At 31.9% G+C, this 16,119-nt stretch overlaps 1 protein-coding gene across 1 annotated transcript in view; it reads right to left on the bottom strand.

Annotated features, from left to right (window-relative positions):
- Positions 1 to 16,119, bottom strand: part of LOC139481771 (RNA ligase 1-like) — a 35,684-nt gene that overhangs the window by 419 nt on the left and 19,146 nt on the right. The window contains exons 2-7 of the mRNA XM_071265268.1: positions 15,392 to 15,627; positions 14,951 to 15,105; positions 13,943 to 14,027; positions 11,187 to 11,274; positions 8,986 to 9,095; positions 1,666 to 1,838 (exon numbers count right to left, since the gene is read on the bottom strand). Coding sequence (XP_071121369.1) covers positions 1,666 to 1,838; positions 8,986 to 9,095; positions 11,187 to 11,274; positions 13,943 to 14,027; positions 14,951 to 15,105; positions 15,392 to 15,599 — 819 coding nt within the window. The 5' untranslated portion in view covers positions 15,600 to 15,627. The remainder of the gene's footprint in view (positions 1 to 1,665; positions 1,839 to 8,985; positions 9,096 to 11,186; positions 11,275 to 13,942; positions 14,028 to 14,950; positions 15,106 to 15,391; positions 15,628 to 16,119) is intronic.

Here is a 16,119-nt window from a genome sequence, read left to right as displayed (position 1 = left end):
CAGCAGTGGCATTAACTAACTTAAAAGCTTTATATTTTAGAAGGTGGAAACCAGGATGCTTCATACTTTGAATATATGCCTTATTTTATAAAGTTTCCTTCTGTCATATGTCCATTGTTCTTGACCTCATTTTCCTGGATAATTGACTACTTGATATAGAAGTTAAATTTTTTGTTATGTTAATTTCTCTCTATTAATATTATATAATTATATTAAGTATGTGCGTAGCTTGCACGGATACTATAAGCAATAGATTTTCTATAATTGGTGTATGGCAATATTTTGCGATGTACATGTCAGTATGATATGTTTTATTTATATGTGCATACCTTGCAAGGTCCATGTGCCTGTCCGACAGTTTTTATCTGACCTCACCCTCATGTCATGGATTAATGAACATGGTTAAGTTTTCATGGTCAAGTACATATCTCAGATACTATAAGCAATAGGTTTTCTATATTTGGTGTATGTAATGATTGTAAAGAATAAGGTGTACATGTATTTTTGATTTTATCTGACCTTGACCTCATTTTCTTGGGTCATGTAAATTTAAAGTGATACTTGTAATAAATGCTTTAAATTTGTGACTACCAACCTAAAATTGATAGTCAGTAAAACAGATGAAACATTTAGGTTTGGTGCTTTTGGATTAAAGAGTTTTGTTTCAAATTATAATTTCTAATAAGTGATGAGTAACGACTGATAAAAATCGATACTACAGCAAATTTAATTTTTTTTTAATTTTTGGTGTTTAAACACCCTTTTAAGGGCATACCATACAGTTTTGATGAAAATTTTCATTTAGGCTATTTTTTGCCTGATTAAATGAAATATGTAAAATATACCTTCATGTGCTAATTTTTTAGTTAAATGAGGTCGAAATTTTGTATATTTGCTCAAAATTCCGATTTGTGGCCATATTTTCCTTTTCGAATCAAAGACGTAACTTTTTGTTTTAAAAGATAAACAGAAATTGTTTTTTGTTAAATAAATTGAAATGTCTGAATTTTATAAGTATTCTTATAAATTATGCATTTTTTATTCAGAAATAACTCATATTTATCAAATGGTCATGAATTGAGAAAAAATAGTAATTTTTTGCTGTATATTTATCCAAATTAAAAAAATTGCACTATTTAGTTTTATAAAATTTGATCCACATGATCTACCTGCAAAATGAAACAAAATGTCGTGTTAAAAAATGGGGGTCCATGCACTCGTTTTCAGTTTGAATGATAAAAATCAGTCGAAAAAATGCAACTTTTCCCGATATCTCACAGTTTGACGTCGCAAAAATAACATTTTACGTTAGCAACGTCATTACCTCCCCTGTAACTGTATCGTATGCCCTTAAGCACCGCATTTAGGTTTTTTTCTTGGTGACCAGTTTTTATTGGTTGAGGAAGCCAGAGTGCCAGGGAAAAATCACTGACCTTTGATAGGATAACTGATAGTTCTAGTCAATTAAAATTGAAGTCGAGTGCACCTGCATGACCTTGGTTCAAAATTAACAACCTCAGTGTTGATTGGCTAGTGATTACAGTAGAAACTACTTAGACCACTCGGCCACCTATGCCCCACTACAGTAAATGAATAATGCAATCTAATCAATTAGGCTCAACTAAACTTTAAGTCAAAACAATTGTGAGTGCTGAAACTACTTACTTTATACAGAACACCAGCAGGGCAGTGCCACACCACACCTTCTACACGGCCATTACTATCAGATGATTCAAACCAGTCCTTTACACTATCTAGTTTGAAGATTGGTGGATTTTTAACAGCTATTGATCCATGAATGACTAGAAAGTGAAGTGGATTCTTTTTGTTTCCAATGCCTAAAATATATAAACAATGTTGGATTTAGTATGGGAGGGTCCAGAAACGGTCATATTTGCCAGACAAGACCGAATCTGAAATCTAAAAGAAAGATTGGGATTTAGAACAAAAATAACTATTTTACAGAAATAATTTTGATCCTTTCGTTAAGATATATTTCTTGATTGCCATTTTGTACTTGTCTTTATTTTAATATCCCTTTCCTGTAATAAAACTGCCACTCTAATGAAGTTTTCAAATCCTAAGGGCCCTCCTGATAACTATATTAATACCTTCGGGCAATATTGGCTAATAAATACTTATCACTGTTTACCTGTGTTTTTAATTAACACCCGACACTGATCACAAGCATCAACTTTTAAGTCATCTCAAAATAACCGAAATAGTGTGCAAAAAAATCCAGATCCTTGATTCTGACTTATTTTAATGATCTGCTATATTTTATTTTTTTAGAGAAAAAAAAACCTATAATCATATAATAGAGTTTTGTTCATTATGTTTCAACTTTTGATCCTCATGATACCAAATGAACATAAACAAGTGTTTGGTTTTTAATAGACAAGCATAAAGGATAAAAACGTGATTTACATAAAAAAAATATTCAATTCTGTTGTAACAAGCATAAGGCCAACTAAAATTAATTAGTAGATTTTCATCCAAATTTTTGAAAAAAATGGGGCGGGTGGGAGGATTTTATTTTTTAAATTTTATTTCATATGAAACCTTCTTGTCACGTGTTATTCATATATGCAAGTGAAATAATAAGCTTATATCATGTAAATACATCCATAAGGTATCGTGTATAAGACAATAACAATCAAAACCAAGGAGTAAGGCCAATTAAAATTAATTGATAGATTTTCATCCCCGCCCGCCCCTCTGAAATCTTCCCGCCCCGATTTTTTTTATTTTTGAAAAAATTACGATTTCCGGATTTTGTTCATTTCCGTTACCTGTAACCGTCGATATTTCGTTTCATGTAAAACTTCCTGTTTTAAATTTCGGTTTTCGTATTACTTAAGAGTATTCTAACTGGATGATTAAGTCGATATATTCTGCTGATCTATGATCACAACATCATTTACCGAGAATAAATTAAAAGATTGATTATGAGAAGGGCGTGAAATATTCGCTGTGTCCAAGAACGCAAATCGCCGTACACTCATGATGTCACAAATGACAAATGTTTGCGGGTAAAACACATTTGACTGGAATAAAGAAATTGACACAAGCATGAACCTTTTAGATTAATGACCGTATATTGAGTTCAGAAAATCGACAAACATACGCATTTTTAATTTATTAATTTACAGCAAGCTCTTAGAAATAAATTTATCCATGCCTTCGGTTTTTTTTTTTGTAAAAAAAAAAAACCAGCAAACATCCTCTGTCACAATACCCACGATAGAGTCATTATTAAATAACTCTGTTCTACATTGTAATTATACATTGTATTTGCATCTTGCATATTAAGGACCAACACTATTATTTCAACACTGTTTGAGTTTTCATTTTATTCTGTACTTATTGTACTCGTGTTGCATACCAATGGATTTACTTCATTTTATTCGGACAACAAAACATAGCTTAGAAAGCAAAATATATTTCATGTAGGTAGTCCAACTGAAGAGAGCATTTCCTCACATTTCTGCTGTTTATTATAAAATAGGTTTCTAAAGCGGCAATTACATGTAGAACAGTGGTGGCCAATCAGAGATATATACTTGAATACGAATTTGAAAAAGCGGCACCAGCATATGGAGTAAATGTGTCTCAATATTGATACGTTACTATAGAGCTAGCTAAAAGTACATGTACGCTGATTTTGTTGAACGAGGAATACTGCTTTCTCAAAAGTTGCTAAGACAGGGCTATGAATCATTAAATTAAGGTCATCACTCAATTGTATGGTTGTCATCATGAGCTGATTGGCCATTATGACAAAAGTGTGTCAGAAATCATATCTCAGTGATATTCTTCCTCAGTCATAACAACCTCCATCCTTACCGAACTGAACAAACAAATAACATGACGGGTGTCGTATACGGTACAGGAAATGCTTACCTTTCCGGAGCACCTGATTTCATTCCTGGTTTTTAGTGGAGTTTGTGTTGTTTCCTACTTATTATTTGTCTTTTGGTTTTATGAGTCTTTGGTTACTCCTTGGTTTTGATTGTTATTGTCTTATACATGATACCTAATGGATGTATTTACAAGCTTATTATTACCCTTGCATATATGATCGAATAACACGCGACAAGAAGATTTCATATGAAATAAAATTTAAAAAATAAAATCCTCCCACCCGCCCCATTTTTTTCAAAAATTTGGATGAAAATCTACTAATTAATTTTAGTTGGCCTAACCAAAGACTCATAAAACCAAAAGACATTTACATCAACAGTTACAAATAATAAGTAGGAAACAACACGAACTCCACTAAAAACCAGGAGTGAAATCAGGTGCTCCGGAAGTGTAAGCATTTCCTGCACCGTATATGGCACCCATCATGTTTTTTCTTTGTTCAGTTCGGTAATGATGGAAGGTTGTTATGATTGAGGAAGAATATCACTGAGATATGATTTCTGACACTCTTTTGTCATAATGGCCAATCAGCTCATGATGGCGACCATAAAATTGCTTGAGTAATGACCTTAATTTGATTGATTCATTATGAGCCCTGTCTTAGCAACTTTTGAGAAAGCAGTATAATTCCTTGTTCAACAAAATTAAGGTACTTTTAGCTAGCTCTAGAGTAATGTATCAATTGAGACACATATACTCCATATGCTGATGCCGCTTTTTCAAATTCGTAAATATATATATCTGATTGGCAACCACTGTTCTACATGTAATTGCCACTTTAGAAACCTATTTTATATTAAACAACAGAAATGTGGAGAAATGCTCTCTTCAGTTGGACTATCTATATCAAATGTATTTTGCTTTCTAAGCAATGTTTTTTTTTGTCCTAATAAAATGAAACAAAGGCATTGGTATGCAACACGAGTACGATAAGTACGGAATAAAATGAAAACTCAAACAGTGTTGAAATAATAGGGTTGGTCCTTAATATGCAAGATGCAAATATAATTACAATGTAGAACATAAAGTTGTTTAATGACTCTATCGTGGCGTGGGTATTGGGACAGAGGATGTTTGCTGTTTTTCTACAAAAAACGAAAGGCATGGAAAAATTTATTAAAATCTAAGAGCTTGCTATAAATTAATAAATTAAAAATGCGTATGTTTGTCTATTTTCTGAATTCAAAATACGGTCACCAATCTATAAAGTTTATGCTTGTGTCAATTTCTGTATTCCAGTCAAACGTGTTCCACAATTCTGACGCTTTTGGGTTTCATTCACAGTCCAAATTTCTTGACACAAAGTCATTGTATAAATAAAAGATATCCAAGGTGTTTTTCTCACAAACATTTGTGTCATATGTGACATACTGCGATTTGCGTTCTTGGACACAGCGTATTACTCGTAACCCTAATATTTCACGCCCTTCTCGTAATCAATCTCTATTCTCGGTAAATGATGTTGTCATCATATATCAGCAGAATATATCGACTTAATCATTCAGTAAGAATTCTCTAAGAAATAGGAAAACCGAAATTAGAAACAGGAAGTTTCACATGAAACGAAATTATCGACGGTTACCGGTAACGGAAATGAACATAATCCGGAAATCGTAATTTTTTCAAAAATAAAAAAAATCGGGGCGGGAAGATTTCAGAGGGGCGGGCGGGGATGAAAATCTATCAATTAATTTTAATTGGCCTAAAGTAATTTATAATTTTTTTTTATGATAAAGCTATTGAAAATTTACATGAGAAATTTGCCAAAATGATCAAGTATACAATAGAGTGGGCAACTGATGAAAAAAGTTCATTTGGCCCTTTAGGCCATATGATCTGATAACCAGATGCTTCGCAGGGCACAGCTTCATACGACCGCAGAGTTCAAACCCTGAACAGTTGGGGCAAGAATGGACACAACATTCGAGCTTGATACAGCTCTGAATTTGGATTGTGATTAAATAGTTGACACAACATGGGTTTCTGACACAGAATGAATGTGGTCTAAGAACTTAAACTTAAAAACTTAAAAATTTTAAATTGGACATTTACCTATTATGGTCCAATATCCAATATATAAATACATGGTTAGATTCAGCATATCAAAGAACCCCAAGAATTCAATTTTTGATGAAATCAAATAAAGTTCAATTTTGGACCCTTTAGACCTCAATGTGGACCAATTTGATAACCATCCCAAATATCAAAAAGAAACTAAAAGCAGGGCATAGCTTTATACGACCGCAGAGGTTGAACCCTGAATGGTTGGGGCAAGTATGGACACAACATTCAAGCTGGATTCAGCTCTAAATTTGGATTGTGATTAAATAGTTGACACATCATAGGTTTCTGACACAGAATGAATGTGTTCTAATGAACTTAAAATTTTTGTTTTCTCTTAGAGCAATTCACTATGCTGTTGAATATTAATCCTCTCAAAAAAATGTTTGAAGAAATTTTCTTTTTTATTTATGAAATTTCAAATGAGAAAAATTGAACCCAATTTTTTTAATCACATCCCCCTTTCCCTTATTCCAAAACTAATCTCAATTAAAATTTCTAATGGAGTTTGCAACAATAACTACTCATTTAAATACATCATAAAATATTAAGATGTAAAAAAACTGCTTGTTATCACTGAATGGTAAAGATTATTTTAATTTATCAGTTGGTAGTAAAAAGTGAATATACATTGTATATTGTATATAACAAAAATTTAAGTTGATTCTGGACAAAGAAAGATAACTCCAATTAAAAAAAAATCTTGCTATTGCACAATATTTTGCAATTAGATATTTCTTGCTTACTATTCTGGACAAAGAAAGATAACTCTAATTAAAAAAAAATTTGCTATTTCACAATATTGTGCAATTAGATATTTCTTGCCATTGCGCAATACTGTGCAATTGAAAAGACTTGCTATTGCACAATACTTAATATAATAATTTTAGATCCTGATTTGGACCAACTTGAAAACTGGGCCCATAATAAAAAATCTAAGTACATTTTTGGATTCAGCATATCAAAGAACCCCAAGATTTCAATTTTTGTTAAAATCAGACTAAGTTTAATTTTGGACCCTTTGGACTTTAGTGTAGACCAATTTGAAAACAGGACCAAAAATGAAGAATCTACATACACAGTTAGATTTGGTATATCAAAGAACCCCATTTATTCAATTTTTGATGAAATCAAACAAAGTTTAATTTTGGACCCCGATTTGGACCAACTTGAAAACTGGGCCAATAATCAAGAATCTAAGTACATTTTTAGATTCAGCATATCAAAGAACCTAACTGATTCATTTTTTGTCAAAATCAAACTAAGTTTAATTTTGGACCCTTTGGACCTTAATGTAGACCAATTTGAAAACGGGACCAAAAGTTAAGAATCTACATACACAGTCATGACAGTTAGATTCGGCATATCAAAGAACCCCAATTATTCAATTTTGATGAAATCAAACAAAGTTTAATTTTGGACCCTTTGGGCCCCTTATTCTGTTGGGACCAAAACTCCCAAAATCAATACCAACCTTCCTTTTATAGTCATAAACCTTGTGTTTAAATTTCATAGATTTCTATTTACTTATACTAACGTTATGGTGCGAAAACCAAGAAAAATGCTTATTTGGGTCCCTTTTTGGCCCCTAATTCCTAAACTGTTGGGACCTAAACTCCCAAAATCAATACCAACCTTCCTTTTGTAGTCATTAACATTGTGTTTAAATTTCATTGATTTCTATTTACTTAAACTAAAGTTATTGTGCGAAAACCAAGAATAATGCTTATTTGGGCCCTTTTTTGGCCCCTAATTCCTAAACTGTTGAAACCAAAACTCCCAAAATCAATCCCAACCGTTCTTTTGTGGTCATAAACCTTGTGTCAAAATTTCATAGATTTCTATTAACTTAAACTAAAGTAACAGTGCGAAAACCAAGAAAATGCTTATTTGGGCCCTTTTTGGCCCCTAATTCCTAAAATGTTGGGACCAAAACTCCCAAAATCAATACCAACCTTCCTTTTGTGGTCATAAACCTTGTGTTAAAATTTCATAGATTTCCATTCACTTTTACTAGTTAGAGTGCGAAAACTAAAAGTATTCGGACGACGACGACGTTGACGACAACGTGATAGCAATATACGACGAAAAAATTTTCAAATTTTGCGGTCGTATAAAAATCTAAATACATGGTTTAAATTCAGCATATATCAAAGAACCCATTATATTCAATTTTTGTTGAAATCAAACAAAGTTTAATTTTGGACCCCGATTTGGACCAACTTGAAAACTGGGACTATAATCAAAAATCTAAATACATGTTTAGATTCAGCATGTCAAAGAACCCCAAGGATTCAATTTTTGTTGAAATCAAACAAAGTTTAATTTTGGACCCCGCTTTGGACCAACTTGAAAACTAGGCCCATAATCAAAAATCCAAGATCATGTTTAGATTCAGCATATCAAAGAACCCCAAGAATTCAATTTTGTTGAAATCAAACAAAAAAGTTTAATTTTGGACCCTTTGGACCTTAATGTAGACCAATTTGAAAACGAGATCAAAATTTAAGAATCTACATACACAGTTAGTTTCGGCATATCAAAGAACCCCAATTATTTAATTTTTGATGAAATCAAACAAAGTTTAATTTTGGACCCTTTGGGCCCGTAATTCCTAAACTGTTGGGACCAACACTACCAAAATCAATCCCAACCTTCCTTTTTTGTACATAAACCTTGTGTCTAAATTTCATAGATTTCTATTTACTTATACTAAAGTTATTGTGCGAAAACCAAGAAAAATGCTTATTTGGGCCCTTTTTTTGCCCCTAATTCCTAAACTGTTGGCACCAAAACTCCTATAATCAATCCCAACCTTTCTTTTGTGGTCAGAAACCTTGTGTTTAAATTTCATAGATTTCTATTTACTTAAACTAAAGTTATAATGCGAAAACCAATGTGTCTTCAGACGACGACGATGACGATAGCGCCAACGTCATACCAAAATACAACTGCAAAAATTTTGCAGTCGTATAAAAAGGAAACAGAGGTTATACATACCATAAGGATTGGCATTGACATTTGTGCCGATCAGCTCTGCTGTATGACCTAATAGGTTGCATAATTCTTTGACCTCTACCACAAGGTCATATGGTCTTTCACTATCTTCCCTGAAAAAGATAAGTATGTTCAAACACTATTCCTTATTTGTTTTCTTTGTTAGTGAGTTTTTCACTTGTTTTCCTAAAATATAAAATCATAGCCTCATGACAAGGGGAGATAATCTATTTTTCTAAAATAAAGATTTTAGCATATAAACACAGCATCATACATGTGATTCTTCCGGCGGGACTCAAAATCTCCCGCTTTTCAGACCCTCTTCCGTCCCTCCCGTTAAAATTTGAAATCTTCCGCTTTTTGAAAATGTCAACCTCGAAAATTTCAGTAGACATTTTTGTTTACAAAATTTGAATACAGACAGAGAAAAAGTCTGAGAATCTCGAAATCGATATGGGAAAAGTCTGAGAAAACCAGAAGACACTATTTTCTGTTTTGATTTTGTTTCAAAGGTAAAAATGCAATTAGCGTCCTGTAATCAATGAAGGTGTTAAGATTACACTGTGTATACAACAATAAAAGACAATTGGCAATACCTGGTGATAACTAGCTAGTTTAAGACACTTTAATGATTAGGATGATTAAAAGCGAAATACTGACAACAGATTAGTTGTATAAACAACGACTTTTTTATGCTATAATTAATTTGATGCTGTTGATAACAATTCTGCAAGGATCAGTTACTGAATCTCAGAGACAAATGAAATCAACTCAAATATTATATGTATGGCTTGTATTCCATCCAAGCCAATGGAATACCAATATGAATATGTTAGCCTTGAACACCTCTAAAATTTTAATATTTGACAAAATGCAAACCGTATGTTATCCCCAAATACTCAAGCAGCAAATTAAAGAAGACCAATTATCTAACCAAATTCAACTCTGCCTGGAGATCTGAGTTCAAATGGTGCAAGTCCAGTGCCTAAGGTCAAGACCATGCTCACTACACTTCATGCAAAGCTATGGTGGCCCTAATGACTTGACCAAATATGGAGACAGCTTCCCAACAGAAAGCCAACTACAAATGTTTATCATTTCAACACCTTCTGTTATTAGCATGATTAGTAGTGGTACCAAAAGTTGACAATGTAGCTGAAGCAGAGATACTTTTTGCCAACTATGTATCATGGCTATTCACTTACTCTTGAATTATACATAGTAATAAATATTTGAAAAGCCCTTATCTTCTATTTTTTCAAGTAAAAATTGCTATGCAGGTGTTGAAAGGTATGGAATCATTGCTTTGTTAACAAAAAAAGAAGATACATGCCATGTATGCAGTTTGAACACACACAAAAAAACATTGCATGTGTCGATAAAAGGTCGATTAAAAATCTCCAGTTATGAAGCCCAAACTCCAGCTGAAAATTTCCAAATCTCCAGTTGTGGCTTGACAACTCTGTCACATGTCTGCAGCATTTATCATTTTGTTGCTGAAATTGTTTAAGGTTAATATAAATTTGATAACTTAACATGAGAAAAAAACATTTTTCTTGCTACATCGATGTTGCTATATCATTATATCATTAGGTTTTTTTCTTTTTATAGCAGTTTTCATAAAAATAGGCAAAACTTGCATTTTACCCCTATGTTCTTTTTTTAGCCTTGTCAGCCATAACAGGCAGGGTCAGTTGGCACAATATTAAAGAAGATACCCTAAAAACGATTTTGGAAAAGTTTCATTTAATTTAGCCCAATAGTTTCAGAGTAGAAATTTTTTGTATTTAAGTTAATGGACCGACTTTTGACTCTGGTTTATATTAATTTTTGACAGGTTACCTATGACATCCTGTTACTCGGTCTATTAAGAACACTGTAAACAAGTAACATCAAACATTTAATCGGTGTGATTTGAATTTTTACTATTTTCTGATGATTTTGTCGTGTAAAGAAAATATGAAGCAGTATATTTTCTCCAAGAATTGTACCAATTAAATGTTTGATGTTACTTTTTTAAGTTGCTCTTAATTGACCAGGATGTTGTAGGAAATCTGTCGGAAAATAATATAAACCGGAGTCAAAAGTCGGTAATGTGAAAATAGTCTATTTATAACTATGTTTTAAAAAGCTTATTGTTTTAAAACAGAGGAGCAAACATCCTAAGCAATAATTATTCATAAAGTTTAAGCATAATATATTACCTGAGAACCACACCTAAACCATGATCAAGATCTACTGATGACATATGCCAAACATACTGCTTGAGTTTCTGTTCAATTGGTACCCAACCTAGAAAACAAAATATTACAAATGTTAATGAAAGTTAGCATGTATTTCATGGTTTTCTTTTTTCTTTCCAGCAAACTTGCAAGAGTTATCTCCCACTTCCAATCTTTGATTGTATTTTTAAGTATAATGGTATGCCAATTTTGTATTACTTCCTGTAGATTAAATATCCACCAATGTCTATGAAACTAAATTTTTAGGTTTATTCAATGGTAGTGTTTTGCTACGTTCTTTAATATTAGTTACTTGTTTATCAAAATTTACCATTTTAACAACAACATGGAAAATATGACAAAACTAACTGTATTTTAGGAAATGGTACCAGAATATTATTATATCAAAATCAAAAGTGCAAGTTTGAATTTAAAAAAACCCAATCTTACAGCAATTTTTTAATTTATTAAAAAAACAACACAAGAAGTTCTTTGTTGCTAATTCTCTTATAATCAACTTATAAGCGGTCCAACGATTTACAGAAAAGAGCGACGATTTACAGAAAAGAACCGAAAAGAACTGAAAAGGACCAAAAAGAACCGAAACGGACCGAAAAGAACCAAAAAGAGCATACATATAATTATTGATTATTATTTAAAGTTAAAACAATGTAAATATCTATACACCTATGTCCCCCCTCGTAATAAAGGAATGTATAATTCAAATTTAGATTGTACATTTATATGGATATGTAGACTTACCAAAAAAAAATAGATTTCTCTATCAGATTAAGGCATTTAAATATTTTTGAGAAAAAAAAATCAAAGTGTCATTTCCGTTGTTTTCGAAAATAGAATTGTAAAAAACATTTGAAGAAAATTTCAATTCCTGCTACATGTAAACCTTGGCAAACTTTACGATGTTCTTGATTCGTTTCAATTTCTTAATTCAATTTACCGTATTAAACGATGGGCTACATGGGAATAAAAGGAGATTGATCATTATCTACATATATTATAAATTTTGTGCAAAACAGTCATTTCATTTCGTCTTTCAAGAAATATAAATAAATGAAAAGGGCACCCGCTTTCGATATAATTGATAATTGTTTACTCTTTATATAGCCGCCATAATAGCGTATAGATTAAAGGGTGTGAAAAAGTTAATGGCCTGTTGATTTCTATTAATTTTACCAAACAACAACTTAAAACAGATATGTAGATTAGTGGAATGATGTCAGATGGTGATAAATGTTGGCCTGTGGTGCTACATGTATCTATAGAGAAACGTGTGCATGGAGATAACGGGCTTTTCCTTGAGGAATTCAAATCCTTGACAGGTTTAACGTGTCAAAGTAACAATCAATGTGTTTTCATTTAATATTTAATACACATACACACACACACACGAAAAGAACGAAATATTCGTATTTATTCAATAACTCCAGTAAAGTTTTCCGTCATGTTTTAAACGATATTTTGTTTTGTTTTGTTTTTGTCCGATTGTCCGAATGTCTGTGTTATATATATATTCACTGATGAATGGAACACATTCCAAAAAAAAATATAAGTAACTGTTGTAATTTTCGAAATGAATTAGCGACCAAGATTGAATAAAATATAATGGCACTTAGCTTATAAATATAATTAACGTAGAACGATTGTTTGACAGTAATGAATTAATATCTTTTATTTTCTTGTCTCTTCTATGTTTTCTATTCCATAAGATAGGCATCCGACCCTACCTATAATTTTTCACATGTACAGTAAGTTATTATATGTAGTCCTGTCGCAGTATAAGGTTTCAAAACCTAAGAATAAACTTTTGTGAAAAATATCTTTTTATTTATAATAGATTTATATAATTTTGCAATTTGCTAATTTCTTCGATAACAAAAAAACTTCGATCTCCTTTTCGGTTCTTTTTGGTCCTTTTCGGTCCTTTTCGGTTCTTTCCTGTAAATCGTCGCTCTTTTCTGTAAGTCGTCGAACCCACTTATAAGTGGTTAACTGTTGGACATACATGACTTAAGTATAAAGAGTTCAAACTATCAGGGGTCAATATTGCCACAAATTGATAAGTAATTGTTCATCACTTTTTAATTTAAACAGAATTCTAGTTGAAATCTTATTGAAAATTTAGGATAAAACTGGTCAAATTGAAAATTAAAATGGGAAATGTGTCTAAGAGACAACAACCCAACAAAAGAGCAGAAAATAGTCCATGGCTACCAAACGGCCTTCAAGACAGGGAGAACATTCTGCACACATAGGTGAATTTCAGAATGTTTGGTTTGATTGTTGGTGTTTTATAGCACTTTTACTCTGTTGGCTTTATTATCTTGGTCAGTTTATATTAGTGGGAAAGGGCTGGAGTATGCAGAGAGAATCACTAAACTTAGGAAAGAAAACTGACAATCCTTGTCGATTTAGATGGGAGTTAAACACAAATCGCCATGAACTGAGTTAGAACTCACAACTTCAATTTCTTTTGAAGATAGGCACAAGAAGCTGAAATCGTGAAATTAAACTTGACCTTCATTTAGCATGTTTAGTCACAGGAAACAACATATTTAAATATGAAAAAAAAACATCAAACCATTTCTATGTCAAAGAACGATCACTGTTCAGCAGCTGTTGCCCATCGTCATTCCAAAAATCAATAACCATTTTTACTTCCTTCGAAAACTCTGTTAAAAGCAACTGTATTCAATAATTTTTAAAGGAAAATCAAATACCTGGTATATGCCCATTTTCATCCGGTTGAGGCAAACCATCTATTAGTGGGACACCAGATGATGGAATCCAGTTTTCAGGAACTTCCTGAAAAAAATATTTGGTAAAATTGAAGATACATTGTAACTCTAATTTATTGACCACATTGGTGGAAACTTTTATAAAACACTCATGTTTACACTCTTACATATGAATATGCAGCTTGCTAAAGACACCCTGTTCAAAATATACCAATAATATGTGGACATGGTGGATACTTCACTCCCAACATCAGGAGAACCTAAATGTCATGTAACAAACTATTGTTATGAGTCCCAGTTTATTGAAGAAAGGGGTTCTTTTACTTAAATCATTCACTAAATTCTATCATAGAAACAAAATATTTGGATTGAAGTTTAGTTGTATCTGTTGAAATCTTATAACAGACAAATATCTTATTTCAATTTTATGGTGATGTTGTTTTTAGACATTATTATTATAACAAAATATTATAGCTTTTTCTAAAAAAAAATTAAATAATATAAACACATTTACCTGTCATAATTTCTAAAGCATTCTATCTGACTTAGTTTGATCACATATTCTAGAAACTAATACAATAAAAAGTTTTCTTGTATATTTATCCTTTCCTCTAGATAGATATAAATATTTATCGCTATTTTGTGCATTTTTCCTTTGATCTTTTTTTGTGATAATTTTCATATCATGCTACTCGCTTGAGATGTAAAACTATCGCTAGAAACTAAGCATGCACGTGGCATTGCTAACGAAATTGATATGAAATTGACATGAAATTGACAACGTCCTCATCGGTAAAATAGAGATAAAAAAAATTATCATTGTTCATCTCAACTCGATTGCCTTTCTCCCTTTTGCCGTCCCGGCTCAAGCAAGAAAATCAATCTCGTTGAGATGATCACTGATAATCTATAAATATAGGACAACATTTTCATAATGACTAAAAATAATCTTTATAGTGTATTTAACTTTGTCATCAGAATTCATCTTACCTTAAAATCTGTCAAAACATTCCACTGAAATGTGGGTTCTGTCCCTTGTTTTCCATCTCTAAGCCATTGCTGTTTCTGATTATGGAACTTCTTGAAATTTTTGTCTGATTTTTTGTTTGGTTTTCTGTCTAACCTTGCCCACAACCAGGGTTTCCCTGGAAACATCATTATGTAAACATTAATAATCTTCATGATTTAATTTGCTATGTTATTATAAGGTAATTCTTGCTGAAGTTAACAATTCCTTAGTCTTTATAATAACTTTATCAAATGTCTACAGATGACAACTATGAAGATAAACTTATTTGAAATAATTTCATTTGAAAAGCATTTAAATTTTTTCTTTAAATTCATGCTATAAAAACCCAAATTTTTTGGTACAACAGCTACATTACAACTTTATCATGTTTATGTACATAATGCAGTAAATTCTTTAATTACCACAGAATTCTGCAATATAAACACAAGTCCCGTCTAACTTTTCTGTAGCCCTAGCTACCCTGATGTTATCTTCTATGGCCTGTGGTCTTACTTCATCAACAGCTACGACTTTATATGGTTGGTAAGATCTTTTATTAGATTGTTCTTCTAAAACTGCTGTCTTGAACACACAGGAAATCTTCTGTTGCACAGATCCTAGACCTTCCATCTTGATTCTTTACATTGAACTCTTCAACCTAGTATGAAGAAAACAAAATGCAATTACAAAAATACTGTGGTTTATTATTATTCATGGGATATGAATTTCATGATTTCATGGTACATGTACATGTTAACCACAAATTTTAATGTTCAATGATGAAAAATTTTCTATAGACTTGTATGCTGACCTTTGTAAACATAGGAAATAAAGTATCCATGAAAATACATTTTTATACCCCTGTTTACGTGACATACAATTGTATACTGTTGACTGTCTGTCATTCTGTTTGTTGAGTGTCCTTTCATCCTTCTGTCCATACATTGTTATCATGTCGGACAATAATGCAAAAAAAATTAAACCAATTTTCATAAAACTTTGGTAAATTGTTTAGAGATACTGACGTAAGCTCTCTTTCCATTTTAATAAATCTAAGAATTTAAATTTTCGGGTTGCAAAATAATTCATATGAAAGTTAGGATTTTCCAGTTTTCTGACAACATGGATAATAAGTCAAATAGGCTTTGAG

Source organism: Mytilus edulis, chromosome 7 (assembly GCF_963676685.1).
Source record: "Mytilus edulis chromosome 7, xbMytEdul2.2, whole genome shotgun sequence".
NCBI lineage: Eukaryota > Metazoa > Mollusca > Bivalvia > Mytilida > Mytilidae > Mytilus > Mytilus edulis.
The sequence above is the reverse complement of the archived record's forward strand: the minus strand, read 5'-3'. Positions and strand labels throughout refer to the sequence as shown.